At 33.2% G+C, this 22,440-nt stretch overlaps 1 protein-coding gene across 1 annotated transcript; it reads left to right on the top strand.

Annotated features, from left to right (window-relative positions):
* The first annotated feature begins 1 nt into the window (after position 1).
* On the top strand, positions 2-14,478 carry LOC128167289 (chitinase-3-like protein 1). The gene is made up of 9 exons (XM_052832909.1): positions 2-1,277; positions 11,728-11,899; positions 12,039-12,297; positions 12,893-13,017; positions 13,107-13,224; positions 13,317-13,502; positions 13,613-13,741; positions 13,862-14,060; positions 14,271-14,478. The coding sequence occupies exons 1-9, from the start codon at positions 1,163-1,165 to the stop codon at positions 14,432-14,434; spliced, it is 1,467 nt and encodes a 488-aa protein (XP_052688869.1). The 5' UTR covers positions 2-1,162; the 3' UTR covers positions 14,435-14,478.
* Positions 14,479-22,440: the final 7,962 nt, after the last annotated feature.

Raw genomic sequence — 22,440 nt, 5'->3', positions numbered from 1 at the left:
ATTAAAAAATCTTGACAAGCAAAAAAAACAACAACAAAAAACCAGAAAACCCAACAGTGAGAAGGATACCGAGATATCCTCACAACTTCACAGTTCATTTCCTTATTTTCGATTTAATTTTTTACATGGTCCCCAAAAAAGTGGGGAGGGGGGGACAACTCCTTCATAATTCTATTTTTTATATGTAAATTTAGGAAAAATCATTGCTGCGACAAAAAAGGGAGAGGGGGCTAGGCCCCTCTGCCCCCTCCCTGATTCTACGCCCCTGTATGTATAGGTACGTGTATGAATAGGTACATGTTTTTTAGACTGACACCGCTTTGTTAATATGTTTGTGAGTGGACTTGTTGTTTTGCAATACAATGACGCAATCTTTTTTACTTCAAATCCAAGTATTTTAGAAACATGCAACACTGTGCCGGATAATTTTGCCAGTGCCAAGATGGCATTTTTCCACCCGTCTAAGGTGCATGTATCGAAAAATTCAAATCTGCCATACGATAGACCATTGCTTAAAGAGTTTATAACCACCTTATTAAATTTGTTTCTTGTGTATCATTGTTTTTGAAGTTGGCGTAAATGAATGGATGGTTTATCAGATGTTTATCATTAGAATGTCTGCTTTATGTTGAATAAAGTAATTAACTGTTTGTAAGCGCAAGCCTTTATAAGCTGCTGCAGCGAACTGATTTTTCTGGAAATTCGTCCTTTTTTGAATTCAGAAGAAGATGTGTGAATAAGGCGTGTAAAATGCCCATATAAGGAATGATAAGATACTGCAAAATTAAAAATATTAATATCACTAAGTCTGATAAATTTTTTTGGGAAATAATAAAATTCAATGTATATTTAACGTAACATCGGTTTGTAACCCTTAAATATTTTAAATACTTGTAATAGGTTGATTTAAACTGGCGTATGCGTGTCAAAACCTCCAAATAGTGTCATTTTTTTAACGTCAATGCCTTTTCTTTTATAGTGTGGGTCTGAGCTCCATATTTTTGTCATAGTCTAAATGCGGTTTAAGGTATTCGATGTATAACGAGATCGTATTTCCCGCCCATTTCCGTAACAACTCGGAATCGGGGGATTCCCCTAGAGTTATCGGTCTTGTCGATAAGAGTTATCGTTTTGAAGCGAACAAAAATGGGCGCCAAGAGGGATGGCCGAGGCCGCTTTACGAGCAATCTTCCGAAACGAATGCGATTTAAGAAGACTTATGTTACTACAGAACATAATTACCAAAGCAGACATCAGTGCCCTGGGGATTCGTGCACGTACAAGAAATGTCCTTTATTTAATAACGTAAAAAATCTTGGGAAAAATGTCAGTCGTGATTGGATGGATGGACGGCGGGTGATGGAGTTAGGGGTGCTGTTGGAAAACTTATCATCTTGTTCGCATTGTCGGATGGGTCCCATCCCTCTATATAAAGAGAACATTGTTGGAGAGAGACGGAGGGGTTTGGGGGGATATTTATACATAATATGTATGAATCCCGAGTGCGGAGAAGTGAACATGGTTCCCTATGGTAAAAATGTCATTTTGTAGCCCATTAATTGAACGTTTTAGAAAATAATACAAGTCCGTAAATTCGTGGCCAAAGTCTCATATAGCATTTAAACAACACATTTAGTTGTGAATGAAATGGCTCAGTGGTTAGAGCACCAGCCATTAGGTAACTTTATTGAAGTTTGGTTTTAAGGTTGTGGGTTCGAAACCACCAAAACTTAATGATTTATTTTTTTATATCGTTTTATGAAATATTTCAAACTGAATATAGTTAGAAATTATCCTTTTGTAAACTTGTATTATAACATATCAAATATATTTTTTGAAAAAAATGTTAAATTTGAAATTGTATTTTACGACTAACCAAATGGGCAGTTGCGCCATCTTATTCCCCCATCTTCTTTGTTGCTGTGAATGACAAAAGAATACAATCATGTAAATGTGCATATTTACAGAAAGTTTTGATCGATCTGATGATTTTAAACGAGTTGTGCCCTTAATCAAATAATTTTGTGTACATGTACAATTTAATTCATACCCTTACATATATTATGTGGAGCGTTATCAAAAAATGAGAGACCGTGAGTATGTAAGCTTGTGCACATTTTTTTTTCATTTTACTTTATTTGGGATATGGATTATATGTTATCATAAATATAATAAATACTCGATTGATGACATCGTCAAGATAAGACAGGCTATTTTAAAGCAGTGCCTAAGAACTAAGTATAACCCCTACAGGCAATTCAATTTATTATGATGTCGTTTTACGGGCCACACATAATTACATGTATCTCTGGCGCTTGTTGTCGTTATTAAGATAATTGATTGCAATTCAAAGTAACGTATGTCTTTAAAATAGTTGTTTTGGAATGAGTTTATTTTCATTTCATTACCCTTCATTATATTCAGCTTTTTTTTTTATTATTGGTTGTACTCACAGTTATGTACTGTAAAATACAACTGTTGCAGTGGTGTATGCTTAGGGCGAATATTCTCTTTGTCGTGTTCAATGTGTTTGATCGTCCATCGAAAAGGAAATCGCATCTTGAAGTAGAACTTTGATATGGCAGTAAGAGTGCGCGTTTCTATGGTAAATAAAGATGAAAGAAATTATGTCATTACACTTGACAAAGAAAAAAGTACCTGTACATTAGTACGTTTCTTTATTCTTCCGACTCGTTTGAAATTTAATTATCACCAGTTTTGTTTTAATATTACCAGATATAACCATTATACTTTTGGAGCTTCATCGCTTTTTTAAATCGATTTGATTTTTTTAACTTGTTTTGAAAAATTGCAAGTATCATCGGTCTTCACCTCAACTGGAAATTATATCTTAACTATTAATTTTGCTAAAGGAAGTTTAAATTCTTATTAACATTAAACAAAATGTAAACTAGTTAACGAGATTATCAATCCGTACATATTTCTATGAGTATTTTCTTTTTCAATAACAGATGCTTTTATCAAAAACACTAAATATACTTATTCATTACATGTACCTGAATATGTAAAAAAAAATCATTTACGAGAGCATAAATACTTTGGGAATTTATTCCTTCAAAATATAATTAGGGCCCCGCAAGGATTTGCGGGTGCCCTATAGTAATCACTCTGTCCGTCCGTCCTTCTGTCCGTCCGTCCGTCTGTCACTCTTCCGTCCACAAATTTCCTGTTTTTTTCTAATAACTTTTTTTATGGTTGCCCAATCAAGTTCAAATTTGGTATGGTAGTTCAGTAGGCAGAAATACATATTTTGATGCTAAGTTTGGTTCTCTATGTCTTCTGGTTTGGAGCTGGGGTGGTGGGGTAGATTCATAACTATGCATAAGAAGAATGGGCAAAGAGAGATAACTGCTGAGAATGAATGGGCAAAGAGAGATAACTGCTGAGAATGTTACCATTGTATACATGGAAGGCTGTGCAATATTTGTCCTTTGGGATTAATTAACCTTCCACAGGAAGAAAATCCTAAGCTTTATCTTTATCTGTCACATTGAGATTAATTACTGCACTGCCTGTGTCTGCAAATGAACTTTGTTTTGAAGTTAAGGTCAATTTTAAATGATGTGTAGTATTGTGTACATTCTTTGAAATATGGATTTGAAATATAATATTCATATTTTTTGGGGTTAAAATACCGTACACAATGATTTATGATAGTTTTATTGAATAGAGGCAAAGCCTAGGTATCATTGCATTGGTATCAATTCTTTGTTTTTTTAACAAATTTTATTTCATCCCATGTTAACCCACTTTATCCCGTGGATATGACTCATTGGATATTTTTTTGATATTCCAGAGTTGTGACTTTACAATGGGATTTGCCTAGGCATAATGAAGTAAAAATAATGTAGAGTTTTATAAACAGTGTAAACATTGATTGCGGTGTATAAAATATGGGATAAATAGAATCTCATGATTTGTAGTATAATATGATTTTTATCCAACTTGTGTGTTTTATCCCCTCACTAAGGCTCAAGAAAAAAACACTTTATATCCAACTACAAATCACGAGATCCTATATATTCCAGTTCTTTACATCTTCTGCCGGGCATTTATTTTTCATCATTGTTAATATAAAGAGGATGGAATTCAAAGTTTTTTTCACTTCTCTATATTAATTGTCATAGCGGGGCCCTTCCTGACTGGTCAGTTTTCTAGTTATCATCAAATTGAGTGTATCGTATCGCATTTCAACAAATGGTGCCACATTAACACTGAATATAACCGACTATAATTTCAAAAATAATTTACGAGAGCATAATACTTTTGGGGTTTATTCCTTCAAAATATCTTTATCATTGTCAGAAAATTGAGTGTTTCGGATCGCTTTTCAACATTAGGTGTCATATTAATTGAAGTTTTGATATATTATCTTTTATGAGGCATGTCGTTAATAATTTATAGATACATGTATATTTAATTCAATGTACTATTGTATAAAGAGGTTTTTTGTTCATCAATATCGGAAAAGCCATCGACTGAATTAAAGCGTAGGATTGGGCAGAATTTATTCCCTAGCACCATTTCTCGTAAAATGTCGTGCCTTTTTTAAAAAGATAACTAGGCTAGTAAGAACCTAACTTCTGAATTCGGGAATATAACTAAATAAAAGAACCATTTCAAAAAGATCTTGGACGTAACTAGGAAGTAACTATATTTTTCTTGCGTCAAAACAAGATAAAAATGACGAAATATACACAGATTGCGTAGTCTTAGTTCGAAAGCCAGACAAATCTTGTTGATTTCAAAGAGCCATGTCTGAATGGTCAGCAATAAAATAAACAGGCCTACGTCACATTGCACTTTGGTATAACTACCGAAAGTCCAAGCTCTTGTTAAAATGGTTCTACATGTAATGATATCGTTATGCATCTGATATAGATGAAAGAGTAAGTCAAGAAATAAACTCAAATAATTGTTAAGTTAGACAGAATGAAATCTAGATCAATACAATGAACACGACTTAGAGTGGATGAATTAATAGATGCATAATTTTTTTTAAAACTTGGAATATAATGATTTTATAATTTTATTTTTATAGTTGTTTATCCTTTAAAATTCATGACGAGAAGATAATAATTAAAGATATTACATGCAAATTAACATTTGTGGAGTTAAATGTGCCCTTCATTAGTCAGCATAACACTACCGATGCAAAACTGTGTCGATAATCAAAATATTTGCCAAGTGTTATATTATAACAGAGGATTAGCATACATGTAACTGTTGAAATAGCCAAACGTGGGGCTTGTACAAGAACGATAATTGCTTCAATCAAGTTTTTATCAGGAGTTCAAAAAAAGAAACCGCGAACACCCCATTCCCCTCACCCCAAAAATGAAACAGGTTTTTGTATGTTTGAAAGTGATAATAAACACAGCTTGTCTATTGAGTTATATATACATGTTACAATATGCTCATAGGCTTTTACGGTAGTCAAGTATAGTACAGACCTACTTAGCGTTTTAAGTTTTGCAAAAGTTACCAGTTCACTGCTTGATTGCTATGCATGAAGTGATTAAAAAATGCATGGCTAGAGCTAGCTGAAGGCTTTTGCTCTACAGCCCCCCCCCCCCCCCCCCCCCCCAATGAAGAAAAATAACAATAAGCTTCTTTCGGTTGGAGAAAAACAGTTGTCGCATTTTATTCATATGTACGCATTCGTTGCTTGTATGATGCGTTCGAGTGATTTCTGTTTTTTTATACCAAAAGAATATCGGTAGAGCATCAAATTTTCATATTTTAAAAAAAATAAACATGACTGGATGGTCGAGGCTATTTTCAAATTACACCATAACAATCTCTATAAAATGAAGAGTAATATATTGGAACGTTTAAATTTAAATCAAAAATATAAAACAGTAAGAGTTTACTTCACTAAATGAAAATTATACTGTAAATTCCTTATATTACGCGAGTACTTAATTCCGCAATCCCGCTGGATTGTATCAAATCGCGAGAATATAAAATCGCGAACGTTGAACTTTTCTCCTTTTTTCTTATAGTTTTCAACTCTTAGACAATATCGAGATTTTAAAATCCGCGAAGGATGCTTCTCGCGATTTTACGCAGATATTAATTCCTCGCGTTTAATTAGGAATTTACAGTATCTTAAAATAAAGGAAGATCTGGTAGTTAATTTGTTGACCAACCAGCTTCGTAAAGAGGGGTTTCCATGAAATAACAGGATCAACGAATGGCTAACTATTGGCAGACCGATGAACAGGTCAAATACTTTACCTTTTGCAACGTGTTGTGGGGACTTTTTTTTAAAAAAATACTAAAATAAACATGCAAAACCAACGGCTTTGATGAACAAAACTTAATTCTGACGGGTTGTCTCATGGTAAATTCTAACTTTTAATTCATTTAACGAAACACGTTCTCGTTATCTAAACGTGCATTGTTTTTGATAGGCAGTCAGTATCTAAGGATCATTTAATAACAAGATTACTGCAGTACAAAGAAGTTTACATTAATGTCAGTGAAAGTGCTGTGTGTGCGTTTGCGTGCAGCACTCTTAGGTTATCTGCCTTGATCTTCACAATGTACTAAATCTTGTTTTTCTGGTATAGTTTCGAAACAAACAGACTGAAACTAATTGTATGTAATAAATTGAACAGGACATGTTTACACAGTATGTTCACGTAACCAATTTAGAATAAAAAGATATGACCAAATTTCAATATAACTGTTACGACTGTATCCATGATGGTGAAATTTTTGTATGGTATAAGTCTAAAGTTTGTTTGATATAAGTTACATTGTTAAGCTGAATGATGTTACCCGTCAATGAATTATAAATTATAATTTGTTTGTACATGTATGCCTACATTTGTTTTAGCACTGTGACTTACCTTCTTGTTATCGACATGTTCTAGATTTTATACATTATAAGCATATGTTGCAATTGATTGCTGAAATGCAAAGACTTCAATTGACTTTTGAATCAGGCAAATTTAATCAAATTATGATAATAGAGAATTAAAGCACATTTTCATATTAGTATCGGTAAGATGAATATTTTCATGTTCAGGATGTTTATAATTAATTTTACCCAAACTTTAATGACTTTTTAGTATACTGTTAGATGGTTTGTAACATTATTCATTCTCTATTCTATCATCTCATCCATAAGAATTTTATTTACTATAATTTTGATTCGTTACAGAAAAAAAAATCAACTATTGCAAAGATGATTATAGCTCTTAAATTGCAAGGCATAAGATTCATTGAATTATTCTATTCACAAATAATCTAAACATTTTAAGAACAACTCTCTTTATTCATATAAAGCGAGCAAATCTGAATCCCGTTTTCATTGAACTTGTTATTGTTTTCTTTTCAGTATCCTGTGTTCTTATATAAAAACTACTGGGGCATTAACACAGATACAGTTTTATATGTAGTCAAGGTTTAACACAGTATGACACCCAAATGCTGTTTTGACAAAATAAGCGATAAATGTGACGATAAAGGGTGTTAATTTGTTTTCATATATCCGTTGCAGGTACACGTTTGTGACAAATATCTGAAGATACTGGCTGATACCATGCGTTCAATTGGTGAAAAGAAAAACACCTGCCACAGCAATTCTTAACGTAACGGGCACGCACAAAAATTTATATGTAGTTCTTTAACAGACACTGGAAAATGTTAAATTAATATATAGCTAAGAAACTCATGTATGCATTTTTTGTCTTACCGAAACAACATTTCTCCAAAGCATAAAATTAATTCAAAACTGCAATCGTGTATTGTTCAGATCGTGTTTATTAATTATTTTGAAAACATTGTGTATGGATTCTTTCGTTGTATGTCTAATAGTTGGCCAGTAAAATTCAAAAAGAATAACAATAATTATACATGCATGAAGACAAAAACTGATCAAGCAGTAATTGATCAATCACAAATGCCATTGCCCTTATATCCCATTATTTTTATACATATACCGAGCATTCTTTCACAATAGAATAACAGTTCTACTCTAAAAAAATATAAATATTTGAACTTTTTATATAAAATAAATTGATGTTAATATAAATTAAACCATCCTCATAATACATTTAACACAGGATAAATCTCTGCCATTCAGTCAACTGAATAGTCTGGAAAGGTGACTGAATGGCCTAGCTATACCATTCAGCCACCTTTCAGCTGACTGAACGGCAGAGATTCATCCTGTGTAATCCATTGTTTATCCCGTCTGTCGGGTATTCCTAGATTTAATTAAACCAAACTTTACACAAAACATCCATGGGTAAAAAGGAGTAATGGAATAAAGGAATATCAATTTTATAAATCCCCTATCGGTTTCACCGGAGGGGACTATAGCTTTCCTCTGCGTCCGTCAGTCCGTCTGTCTGTCTGTCCCACTTCAGTTTTCCACACTATTTTTCTTTAAGCGTTTGAGGAAAAATATAAAACTTGCTGTACAGCTTCAAAATGTCAACCTATAGATCAAGTTTATAATTACACTTTTGTAGCGTCTGGTTGACGAAATATTTTCTAGAAAATTAATTCTTTATATTCCAGTTTTTTAATGTTTGGGTTCGTTATCGGATTTGGTGTGTTTTGAATAAATGAGGCCAGTATGATTGTAGTCAGCAATAATATCGTGCGCTACTTGTACCATTTCTTTTATCGTTTCTAACAAACAAGTTGGTTCTGTTAAATAGTGCCAAGCATTGTGTCGTAAATTTAAAAGGCAGGATTTTTTTTTGGTATTATTAAAATCGGGTTTGTTATCGCGTTGTTCTGTTAAACTGTTTGGTTTGATTCGGGTACAGAAGACGGTAAGCAACGATATTGTGCATAACAGTGCATTGTTTACACAAATTTCTACAAGCAAATACGTTATAGACTTGGCGAAATTACAGGAGATAACATAAAGAGTATTAGAACCATTTTAACAAGAGCTTGGACTTTGGATAGTTGTGTCAAACAGCAATGTGACATAGGCCTGTCTATTCCATTGCTGGCCACTCAGCCAAGACTCTGTGAAATCAACACGATTTGTCTGGCTATTGGTTTAGACTATGCAATCTGTGTATATTTCACTTGAAACCAGCGTCATTTAAACTTGTTTTGAGACAAGAAATAGATAGTTACGTCTTATTGAAAGTCCAAGGTCTTGTTAAATGGTTCTATTTTACCCATTTTGTATTTAATTTCTATATCAACTATATAGTTTGAATTTCTTCTGCTCTTTTATCTCTGATTAAAGCATAACATCTCGTTTGTAATAGTTTTGAAATAGTTGTAGACTTCGAAGCCGTCAAAAAATAATACAGACCGGTAGGGGACGTGTATTGCTTATGCAATACTCTCAGAATGCTTGTTTTTAAAAGGAAGTAAATGCAATACCTACATAATAATAACTGACAACTGTTCGTTACGTTTGGGGGTCGATAAAACGGCGGTTTATAAACTAAGCCAGACAACTCTCAAAGATAATTTTGTAAATCCGAGAAAAAAAAACGATAAAATAAAAATATTACATAATAAAGTTTTGATTTTTACAATTATCTTTGAATTTAAATATATGATATTGTTAGAAAACATCACATTGTAATTGTTTTCGGTCCGATCTTTTGGTATTAGCTTGCATTCTTCGTGTTTGGGTCATGCAGGGCCAAAATTAAAATAAAATTAGTTGATCACACTAATTTGCGTCTTAATGTTTCGCTATAACATGTGACATTATAAGCCTTATAAACTGCTCTTTCACATAGCAAGATTTACTTATATTTCCTAAAATGGATTTCATATTTAATTGGGAAACCGAATATTATTGGTTGCAGAGTTGGTTATAAATAATTTTTTTTGAAATTATGCAGTCCGATGAAAAGTCCTTTGGCTACTTTCGATATCTGGTCATTATTTTGTGTTTGTGAAACGTATCTTGTTTCAGACAGTTTTCTTCAAGGATATTAAGTTTAAAATCATATGGGATGTTTGCTCAAACTGTATTGAAATTTAAATTCCTAAAGGAGGCTATTTTATTCCTATACGAATTTCCAACTATCCTATAAAAAAGGTGATTTTCCTGCAGAATTTATTTTTAAAGGTACATATCTCACCTGACGGGTGAGATAAATTAATAACAAAAGTAGTTTTAAACTCCCTAAGCAATAGCCTATCATATGACATTTGAATTGTTCAATACTTAAACGGGTGCAATAATGCCTCCTTAAATAATTAGCACCCTTTTAAATACATCTCAAAAACATAGCTTTAAGTAAAACATTCTGTTTCCTTTTATATGTTGTCTTAAAATTATACGATAATTTAAAATGTACTTATTTTTTATCGAAATTTTCCATCTACGTGGGTTTGATCGTGTAAAGAGAGTAAGAACCCGGATCTAGAAACACGGTTACGATGACACAATAATAAATGTTATTAGATGACTAAAGATGATTGAAATAATATTTTATGTACTTTTAATTGAAAATAACAACGGTTATCAGATACCAAAAACATATAAGAACTCCAAAATTTGATGAACATTCATTAATCGACAATTATCACTTGAAATATGATGGTGAATTGGACTTCAATAAGCTTTCTTGTTCTTCTCTTTTTTTCTTCAGGTAAGACTTTATAATTTATAGTTTGTATAGAATTCTCATTAAAACACAAACATTTTCTTTAATGTTTAAATTGCAAATTTTTCCTTATTGTTATAGTCTTAGCTATAGAGTGTTATAAGGTTTATAGTATCTGCAGGTCTGTAGCTCCTTGTCTGGAAAATATCGGATAGACGGCCTGGAAGCTACAGTGCAACCATTACAGAAAAACATGTGTATCTATTGCGCACAAAAACGTGCGCTATTTTTGTACTGACTATCCTTATTTATACGCAAAGTATGTGAAAACAATTAGTACCATTACATGTAAATGTTCAGACCTGCAGCTAGGTTTATAGGAAAAAAGTTTCAACTGTTCAGTCCTGCAGCTAGATTTCTAAGAAAAAAGTTTCAACTTGTCAATCTAGAAAGACTAAGTACATGTGTATAAATCTAATTCATTGGGTATAAGTCTTAAGAGTTTAATTTATTTAAAAACACAACTCACATGTTCCTATTGATTAACCGAATTCTAAACGAAAACGTCTTTGAAAGCATTTCTAGTACATGTTTAAGAAGAAACATGATTTTTTTAATTTCTTAATTGAACAAGGGTAACGCAAAGTCACAGGTACAATAATTCATTAAAAGTAGGCGTAACGCAACAACGTTTCTACTTATTTCAATTCAGATCTGATTTTAATGCATTATTATTATAACAAACTGTGTAAAGTATGAAATAAGGATAGCCGTCGCCGGCCGGTGACGTTAATTTTGGATTTTAGCGAAAAATTATCGCTATGTATTAGAAACCTATTTAACGTAAAATTAAAGCTCAACTACAAATTAGAATTATTTATCAAAAATCAATTAAATTTTGTTTTCTACATATCTTTAATTTGAGAAGTCTCCTTTAATGAATCTGTATTTAATATACTCTTAAATCAAATGATTTCTAAGGAATGAGTTATGAATTCGACTTAGTAATAACATAGGCTGCTGTTTGTACTGTACGGTTTATTTTTTATATGAGAATACAATATTTAACAGAAGTAGAAGTCTTCAATCATAAAAAAATCCATTGATTTCATCAAGTTTCAGTAGATAATTGGTCCAAACGTAATTTTATTTATAGGTTATGGCATGTTGGTGTGCTATTTTACTAACTGGTCACAATACCGACCCGGCAATGGACGTTTCACACCTCAGAATATAGATCCACACTTGTGCACGCACATTGCGTATGCATTTGGCAAACTGGGTTCTAATAACAGAGTAGCTACCATAGAACAAAACGATGTCACTCTGTAAGTAACATCATGAAAGGTTTTTAAAGAATAGTCTATAGAATTGAATAAAAATCAAGACTAAATTTCAAATTTAAAAGATCAGTTATTGTACAATTACCATCTTTTATGTATTATGCTTTGCAACCTTGGCTTTCAGATACTCACAGGTCAATGCATTGAAGAGCACAAATCCTAACCTCAAAACGCTTCTAGCTATGGGAGGATGGTCCGCAACAAGTGGCCCATACTCTAATATGGCTTCCTCAGCTTTGACGCGCTCTGTCTTCATCAATTCGCTGATGGCTTGGTTGAGACAACACAACTTTGATGGAGTAGACATGGACTGGGAGTTCCCCGCCTACGCTTTGCGTGGTGGCATACCTGCTGACTACACCAACTTTGCTCTTTTGATCAAGGTCTATATTACTTTCTTGATCAAGGTCTATATTCAATGCTACTTCTTGGGCCTTTCAAACTATTGGAAAAACAACCTCAAATGCGTTAATTCAATGCTACTTCTTGGGCCTTTCAAACTATTGGAAAAACAACCTCAAATGCGTTATAAGGGTCCATGACAACCATCTGTTATAAAACTTGATAAAAATAGATCATTATAAGTTGAAATTTAAGCATAGTTTCATTTAAATTCAGTTTATTATATTAAATTATACCATATTTTGTGTATACCTTCCTCTTGTTTGTAATTATACCATCTAATGATGTCGATACATTGAAGGTGTGGTATATAAATCCACTGAAAAATCTTCATCCGAATTACATAATTATATTGTTTCTAAAGTTTATTAAAATGAAGGATTACAGAACAATGGCCCACTTATTTAAAGAAATGCCATGGTTATACATGTATAGTTAGGTGTTTAATGAATTATATGCATTTTACATGTTCCCGTTGCGTTAGATAAAAAAAAGGTGACTTATTGTTCGGGTGTGAGGTGTGGCCCATGCACTTTTTGTTTGGAAACTGAATACAATTTTTATGATTTATTTTAGGAAATGAGACAGGCATTTAACGCAGAAGCCCAGTCATCCGGCAGAAGTAGACTAATTATTTCTGCCGCGGTTTCTCATGCTAAAACCGTCATCGACGCTGGTTACAACGTGCCCCAAATTGCCATGTAAGAAAATACACTTGAAACTATGTAAAAAATGTCCGAAATCTTAATATACATGTTATATACTTGATGTTCAATTGTTTTCGATACAGGTATATTGACTTTATATTTATAATGGCATATGATATGCATGGGCCTTGGGAGGGAAAAACAGGACTACATTCCGGATTGTATGCTTCCAACAACGACCCAGATAAAAAGCTGAATACGGTAAATAAAGTTTTATTACTGCTTTGTAACGTACTGTTTTGATGCATACAATCAACTGATTCGTCATATTTTACAATTTTTTGATAAATTAGGCATGGGCCGCTAACTACTGGAACAGCAAAGGAATGCCTAAAAGTAAAATTGTCGTTGGCATTCCCACTTACGGCAAAAGTTTTATCCTTGACAATGCTGTCAACAACGGCGTTGGGGCTCCAACAACAGGAAGGGGGCCTGCCGGGAGATTCACGGGAGAAGCCGGAGCATTGTCCTATTATGAGGTTTTCAAAACCAAATATTGTCTAATAATATTGTCAAATGTTGCTTTGTCTAAAAGATTTGTGAATGCGCGTTGTTTGCAAAACGTTTTCATGATTTTTTCCCCCCAAAGATTTGCGAAATGCAACGAAGTGGATCAGGAACCACACGAAGAGATTTAGCCGCTAAAGTTCCTTATTTTGTCAATACCAACACTAAACTGTGGGTAGGATTTGAAGACAAACAAAGTGTACGAGATAAGGTAAAAATTTTGGAGCATTGCATCTTGTATGAATATAAATGACAAATATAAAACTTCAAATAAGATATTTTGTCTTGAGCATAAGTTATTATTATCGTTTGATTTGAATGCTACGTGCAGATTCGAGAGCTTGTGGTAGGACAGGGTTATGCAGGGGCTATGACGTGGGCCTTGGATTTAGACGATTTCGGTGGATCTTTCTGTGCTCAGGGCTCCTATCCTTTGATTTCGACCATGAAAGTAGAACTGGGATCAGGTGGAGGAAGCAGTTCGTCAACATCGAGCACCACAACTATAACCACTACAAGTGGTGGCGCAGGTAAGTGAATTCTGATTTCTTTTATAAAAAATTTCGGTAGAGGAGGAGGTGTCAAAGGATAGTTGTATATGTCGGGGGTGCGTGGGTTAATTCGGCTGTAAGAACGCATTAATTTGATTTAAAAGGAGTCAGGGCCCCGAACACGAGAATCTCAACAGTTATGATTGATAATTTTCACTAAAAACTGTGGTGTTGTTTTTTTTTTTAAAGTTTCTTGTGTTGGCAACGAAGGAGCATTGCTACCTCATCCTGATTGTACAAAGTACTACCAATGCGTCAATGGGATACCGATGGAAAAAAGCTGCCCCGGAGGACTCCATTTCTCTGTCACAATTTCTGCATGCGACTGGCCGTCCAATGCTGGTTGCCAGTAACAAAATTTTAATCCGTTCAATAAAAAACTTTTCTGTCATCCGTCTACTCTCGAGTTGTTTTTCTTTTTACATGTTATTCGTAAGGCAGCTACATGTATATGATTTTAGAAATCAGTTGCTTGTGGTTCTACTTCTATGTTAAATTTGTAAGTTAAACATGACACAAGCATTTTTAATTTACAAAGAATTTTGAACTTTGTTCCTCACCTGTAATTTGACTTTGACGTGGATTTTAATTGCCAAGCAATAGTAATGCTCATGTGGATAATTCTAAAGATATAAAAATGGGAAATTTTTAAAATTTCAGTTAAAACAATATCTATGCCACTATCTAGTTTTTGCTTCCGTCTATATTGCAGCCAGTTATGATATCAGTTGCATATAATGTACCCTCTCTTTCTCTAAATTCCTTTTGTTTACAGGTTAGGCCTTTAAAATCTTCCTTGTCGGCTGAACTTTTCACCTTATGTATTTCAGAGTTACGAAAGTTAGAGAATCCAAATGTTTCGGACATTTCCATTTTTAATGCAGATATATATATTAAACATAGTAAGAATTTATGTTTTCCCCCCAGAATCTGTGTGCAAATTAAAACAAGGGCCAAAAGGTCCGAGCGGTCACCTGAATTCTATAGCCCCTACGCAGCCCTGTCGAGGAATCTCATATATGTATTTAATTAAGTTTCATTCTGGAATAAAGAAAAATTAGATATTTTAATGACAACCACCGCTCTGCCTGAGGTCCTTCAAGAAGAACTATGAAACAGAAAAATTAAAGATAATAACTTTCCCATATTTTACTATCATGATAGGTTTATGTGTATACGTTTTTATAGATAAACTAAAACAAGAGGGCTAAAATACATGTTTTATTTTAAAAAAAAACCCTTCCCACATGGCCGGACGAAAACTGTCCTTAAAAAAATCAACGTAGATCTGGTGGATAATTTTTGACCACCTAGTCTCCTAAACAAAGGCGTACACTGGCATTTGGTTCTTTTTTTTGGATTTTTTTGTTAACCTTCAGAATTCAAAATACCAGACTTATTTTTTTTCTTTATCCGGTCGTAATTATTTCCTCTATCAGTTTATTTTGAATTATCATTTATCTATGAATTTGGAATTATGTAAATTCTAAACAATTAAGATTGCATCATACACGACTGACTGTTTTGGCCCTTTTGGCCTTTCATAGTTTTCTTTATCTCAGAAAAAATACTGGGATAAAATGACTATGGGTTTTGAAACAGGTAACAATGAAAAACCAGATGCTCAGTGGCCACATCGCTTACATGGGCAAGAATGGCAATTACTCTGACTATATCAGCCTTGTGGTAAGACATACATACAGTGTAATATCTTACAAATAAGGCAATAAAAGTAGATTAATCTCCACATATTTTGGTTATTCAGTTTCAGTGAGAAGGTGATTTTTAAGATAATATGCTTTAACACAAAATTTAACTTTTCTGGACAAATATATTTTGATAAAAGTTTTGGAAAATTTCAAAAAAAATTCAAGTATTTTGATTATATCACCGACATAGACGGAGTGGCTTCTCCTTTGACTAATAATAAATTCTCGTCATTACTTAAATATGTTTTGTTCTAGGTTTGGTAGAATTGGCAAACTGTTTCTAGAGTAGAAAATGAAAATATGAAAAGTCTCCGCCGACGACAGCAGACAACGGACATTTTTTTTTTATCAGAAAAGTTCATCTTTAGCTAATCAATCTGACCCATTTTACAATAGATCGACTAATTTATTATTTTAGTGTCCAATTATTCTTTGTAAAAGTGGTTTTTGGTAGTATCAATCTGGGTAAAGTAAAGAGAAAATGAGCCCTACGACATGAGATTTGCTTTTCGTTATTAGCTCTCCTGAGCTGAAACTCAAGTGAGCTATTCTGATCCCATTTTGTTCGTCGTCTGTGAACATTTTACATTTTGAACTTCTTCTCTAAAACTGCTTGGCAAAAAGCATCCATATGGGAAGGCAAATATAAATGAAATGAATGAAAGACCGATCTTTATTCAAATGGGTAAAAACCTCGAAACTGTAGAAAAGGGGGGGGGGGGGGGGGTGGGCGTATTTTAAAAAATCTTCTTCTCAAATACTACTGAGTCAAATTCAACTTAGATTAGCATGAATAATCCTAATGGCTAGGAAATATAAATTGCCAAATTAAAAGCTAATTTTTTTTCAAATCTGAGTTATTGCGAAAATAATAGTAAAAGAAAGGCGTGTTTCAATAAGTTTATAACTTCGGGTTCTGTACTCCATGCTTCTAAAACATTGGAAGTTTTTACTTCACACAAATATTGCTTATGACCTAAAGGTGTGTCATGACCTTGACCCAAGGTCATTTGGGCAAGTTCAAGGTCACTGGCAGAAAAAGTGCAAAATTCATGTCCGGTCCTTATCTTTCTTATGGAGAAACATTGGAAGTTCTCAGTTCACACAAAGATTGCCAATGACCTAAGGGTGTGTCATGACCTTGACTCAAGGTCATTTGGGCAAGGCCAATGTCACTGGCAGAAAAAGTGCAAAATTCTTGTCCAGTCCATATCTTTCAAATAGATAAATATTGGAAGTTCTTAATTCACATCAAGATTGCTTATAACCTAAGGGTGTGTCATGACCTTTCCAAAGGTCAATTTAGGAAGTTCAAGGTCATTGTTTTAAAAAAATGCTTAATTAGTGTCTGTGTCATGTCTTGTATTAATGGGAATAATAAGAAGGTAAAATTTGACACAAAGCTTGCTTGTCTCAGGCCACATAAAATTATTTTTTAGATACTCATCTCTGTCTCTCTGCAAATGGCCTGCCCCGATGTATTTTATTTTTGGAGAAAAAATGTGTGGAAAGAAAATTTCGGAAAAGAATCGGTCTCAGTATACCAATAATTCAAAATGCTTATATTCAATAGTTGCTTGACATGTAGAATTTCGTTTGATTCGAGTCATGTTCGGTAACAACATAATGCAAATGTCCTCGTACATTAACAGTTAACTTGAACTAAAATGAAATTTAAAGAATAGAAATTGGTTTGTAAACTCATATATGCATTAACAGTTTTAAAAAATAGAGCAGATGTTATTTATAGAAAATGGACGGTGAAAAAGATTCATCTAATATTTTCTGTAAAAGAAAAATACATGAGTTATGATTTTTTATAGCGGGGGGTATCAATTGTGAGCTTACTCACAGTACATGTACCTCTAGTTAAGGTCTTTCGTTTTCCAACGGAAGACCTTATTGTTTTCGCTCGGTTTCTTTTTCCCTATTATTATTAAGGTCTTCATTTCGACAATTCTTTTAACAGAAGATGAGACTTGATGTAAACTTTTTACATTTTTGAGATTTTTTTCTGTCGTCACTTCCGGTACAGATTTATCGGCCATTTTGAACAATTTTACGACCTATTTTGTGCAGAGCTGATCTCAGAATATTATCAGAGATATGACTATGAAACTTTCAGGATAGGTAGCCTAGTTTGAATTTGTGCACAATTATGTTGCTTTACGCCAGTGGCGCCATTTCTTTGAGCTGGCCTAAGCATGAAAATTGGGTACGAATTTTCATTCAAATTTTTCATACGTTTTGATCTGAATCTTTTTATCAGTTGATATTTTGTTATGACATATATAACAAAAGTGGAAGAAAATCAAAAGTTCTTTCCAACAAAATCATGAAAAAGGGGCTGGCCCCCTTTTTAAGGGGCCAAGACACTCGTAAACTCTATTATAGATAACTTCAAAACGATAAAGATTTTGTTATGCATTATAGAAGCAAAGTTGTTGATCGGAACAATATCTATCAGGTTAAATCATTCCCACGCCTATTTATTACGTAATTAGGGATTTAAAGGGGCCAAAGTACTTAAACTTTGACACAATATATCTAGAGAAGAAGACATATTTTGTTAAGCAATGTAGAAAACAAAATGTCTTTATTGATGATTCTAATCGATTCTACTAATCAAAACAGCAATGTCTGTCCCCATTAAGGATCTAGAGGGCTTGCCCCTAAAATATTCAATTTGTATTTAAAAAATGTACATCAATTTAGATAGATATAAGAACAAAAATGTTAGTATTCGTGAGACCTTTCGAATGAACTGAAGGAAAGAGGGCTGGTCCTTTAAATTAGGGGCCAAGACACTCGTAGTCTTTTACACATACCTTTAAAATGATCAAGAATTTGTAATGCATCATAGAAACAAAGTTGTTGATCGTAACAATACTAATTTGTAAAACTCATTGCCCGGCCATTGATGACGTCATCAGGGATTTTAGGGGACTAAAATCTTTAATCTTTCATGTGCCGAATGTGAAAAAGCAAAACGCTTTGTTAAGCAATTTAAAGGATATTGACAATCGTATACATTATCTGAAAGAGAGTGGTTGAGAGAGAATTCTAAAATTTTATTGATATTTTAATCGTATCGTTTAAAAATTGAACGGAAGACCTACTCGTTACTCGTAACGAGATCGTATCTAGTTTTTTTTTTTCTTACAAAATTTGTGCAGGCGATTTCTCGGAAATGGCCGAACCGATTATCGTGAAACTTTCAGATCTAATAGATATTAATCCGAACTTGATATACATTCCTTTATTTTGATGACGTCATTTCCGTTCTTGAGAAAATGACGTTTTAGCGATTTTCAGAGGGTCGGCTTGTCCACGGATCTCCTCCTAAACGGTAAAAAATATTGAGTTCAAACTTTCAGGAATTGTAGACAAGAGATTGCGGATGTGCAATTTGGCATTTATCTTTGCCATGCTCTAAAGGCGTTAAAATTTACAAGACTTTTCATTTGATATCAAGAAAAATGGACTTGCCCCTAAAATTAGGGAACCAATGGGCTCAAAAGTCTTTTATCTGTAGCCCTTTAGTGAGGGATATTTGGTGAACGGTTATATATTTTACAGTTATGTATCCAAGCAATGTAATGATTTTATCATGTGTTACGAAATTAGTGATTTTTAGGGGCCAAAAGTCCAGAATTTTGATCACATATATCTCAGAAAGGAAAAAAATGCAGTATAGAAGAAAAGATGCTCAGAATGATATATTAAATCATATGCATTTTCAAAATTTCGTTAAGGGATCGGCCCCTAAAATGTTCTTTCCCATATATCTCAAGAACGGTAACGAATTTCTAAACAGCTGTTGAACAAAATGGGTTGGGTTTTAAATGACCTTTTCTTACAAATTTTGTGCCTGCGATTTCTCAAAAACGGCTCGGCCGATTTTCATGAAATTTGCAGATCTAATAGATATTGATCTACACTTAATATACATTTTTTTTATTTTGATGATGTCATTTCCGTTCTTAAGATAGTGACGTTTTAGCGCTTTTCAGAGGGTCGGCTTATCCAAAGACCTCCTCCTAAACGGTAAAAGATATTGAGTTCAAACTTTCAGGGATTGGAGACAAGAGATTGTGGATGTGCAATTTGGCATTCATATTTGTCATGCTCAAAAGACGTTAAAGCTCGCCTGGTCCCGAAAATTGAGACTTAAAAAACGTCGTAATTTTTCATGGTTTTCTTTGTGAAATGTCATAAAAGCAAATATGTTTATCTTAGAGTTATCTATCAAAGCAATGTAATGATTTCATCATGTTTTACGTAATTAGGGGTTTTTAGGGGCCAAAAGTCCACAATTTTGATCACCCACATCTCAAAAAGGAAATATATTTTGAAATGCAGTACAGAAGAAAAGTTGTTCAAAATTTCGTTAAACGGCCCTAAAAGGAGATAAGGGATCGGCCCCTAAAACCTTTTTCAGATATCTCCAATACGGTAACAAATTTCTAAACACTTGTTGAACAAAATGTGTTGAGGATTATACGACCTTTCATTTGATTTCAAGAAAAAGGGGCTGGCCCTTTAATCAAGGGACCAAATACAAATGTAGCTCTAAAGTCGTTTATCTATAGCCCTGTACTGAGATCTATTTCGTGAAAGATTATTGCAGCTAAATTAGGTATAATACGTTTATATATCTTAACAATATAACGATTTTCTCTTGCGTTACCTAATTAGGGTTTTAAGGGACCAAAGGTAAAGAAGTTTAATTTTTTCTTTCTTAATTAGAAGAAATGCAAGTATTTAAAAAGCAATGTAAAATAACTTATAAAAGGCGATACAAAAAGCCTTAGTACCTCACTTCTTTTTCCATATCATGTTTTGTTGTTAAAAGTCAAAGTCGATGATGTCGTATTTTCTTCTAAAAGACCTCCTCGTTGCTCGCAACGAGATCGTGTCTAGTTTTCATTATTTATGCTTTGTAACATAGGGAACTATCGCCTGTAGTTTGTAATTTTTACGTATCAAATCAAACGTACACTTTGGTAAATCAGACAGTCCACTGTTTACCTGCGCTAAATAATCCGATGTATTGACAGAGTACTAAAATACAATTCACTCTATTGGTAATTCGGTGTGATCTTTTGCGTAATGGTTGATTAATGCAATGTGTTTTATTAAGTTGCTCAGCATTTGAGTTTAAACATAGTTTAAAGAGGTTCACTCCTTAGGTGTTGGGTAGCATTTTGGGTCACCTCTAGTCTAAAATTTCTGCCTCACATATTAATTTTAGGTGTAAACCTATATTTTACAGTGCCAAATAAACTATATCGAATACAATTGGTTTTTTTTAAGGTCAGACGACACGTTCCTCGAGAATCGTTTTTGTATCTCCTCGTAATAAAGAGGTCCAATAAAAAAATATTAATTTTATAATAACTTTAAAAATGATCAAAATTTACGTGGATTTGAATAAATGTCGAGATGGTCGAGTGGTTAGAACCGTGGCCGCTCACTGCCAGTAGCGTAAAGGTTTTAGAGGTCGTGAGTTCAAAGCCCCGCCCCGGCGAAGATATAGTTCTAATATAGTGAATTTCGCTGTGCTGTAGATGTATTTATTTTTATATCAGCAGTTCAAGTGTATTTTCAAGAAGATTATATTGGAAATTGCATACTCTAGTATTTTGCAGAAATGCCAGGTAAGGTACCCTAATTTTTTGCAAGAAAGCTTGTCAAAGTAGTAGTAAACCATTAACAAATTCCTGGAAAAAGTTATCTAAAATTGAGGAACGTGTCGTCTAAACTTAAAATACATTTTTACAGAGTTTAGTAAGGGACTATATTTTGTGGCGGAAGGTTTTCAGGAAGGGAAAGAACAATTTTCATAACTCACTAGTTACATGTATAGAGTACTGTTACTTTAGATTCCTAATTTTCAGCGCAGACCAAACTTATAGATAGTTTGTGTATTACGATATATTTAAGATATTCTGAAAAACATATTTAAACAATATTTTGATATTTCTATCGATATATTTTGGCATTATTAGCTTATATTTTATAGAAGTTAAGAAAAAATTAACTCTAATTTTAGCCTAAAATTTGCTTATTTCATGCTATATCTCAATTTTTTAAAATGTTAACCCTAGTTGTTTTACTTTTAAATGAGACATTAAATGTATATCTATTTGTATGCGCAATTGTAGAAAGATGACATTAGTATAATTTTTTTATTTGCCTTATAATTTGATTATTCTAAAACTTTGTAACAACTGTTGTTGTGTTCATTGTGCACTGATCTTTGAAGCCACAAGTAAAGCAACAATTTTTAAACTTTGACTTAGATTTTACTTTTATAGTTCAACGTCATACATGTACTGTATTAAAATCATAACTACACAAGTAATAGCTTTCCAAAAAGCTTGCCTGACTAAACAAAATTATTCAATGGAAGCATGCATGAATCAATTAGGCTATCTTATCAGAAATGAATTTAATTTTCGCTGCTGATCATAAATCTATAAATGGAACATGCAAATTCAAGACGAAATGTTAGTCTTTTCTTTGATCTAGAACATGTACATATCTATCACTTGAAATTCATTTATTTTATTGATTCAATTTTTTATAATTAGGAATGCACACATATCATATAAGTACATGTAAGTTCGAAAGCTGAAAGTAAATAG

This window comes from Crassostrea angulata, chromosome 10 (assembly GCF_025612915.1).
Source record: "Crassostrea angulata isolate pt1a10 chromosome 10, ASM2561291v2, whole genome shotgun sequence".
In the NCBI taxonomy this organism is placed as follows: Eukaryota; Metazoa; Mollusca; class Bivalvia; order Ostreida; family Ostreidae; genus Magallana; species Magallana angulata.
This window is presented reverse-complemented; position numbering and strand designations above follow the sequence as displayed.

Bases quoted from the DNA above. Each gene is read 5' to 3' on its own strand.
- LOC128167289 (XM_052832909.1), top strand. From the start codon at position 1,163: ATGGCCGAGGCCGCTTTACGAGCAATCTTCCGAAACGAATGCGATTTA. The intron at 12,298-12,892 runs GTCTATATTACT...GATTTATTTTAG, and splicing joins ACTTTGCTCTTTTGATCAAG to GAAATGAGACAGGCATTTAA. The intron at 14,061-14,270 runs GTAAGTGAATTC...TTTTTTTTAAAG, and splicing joins CACTACAAGTGGTGGCGCAG to TTTCTTGTGTTGGCAACGAA.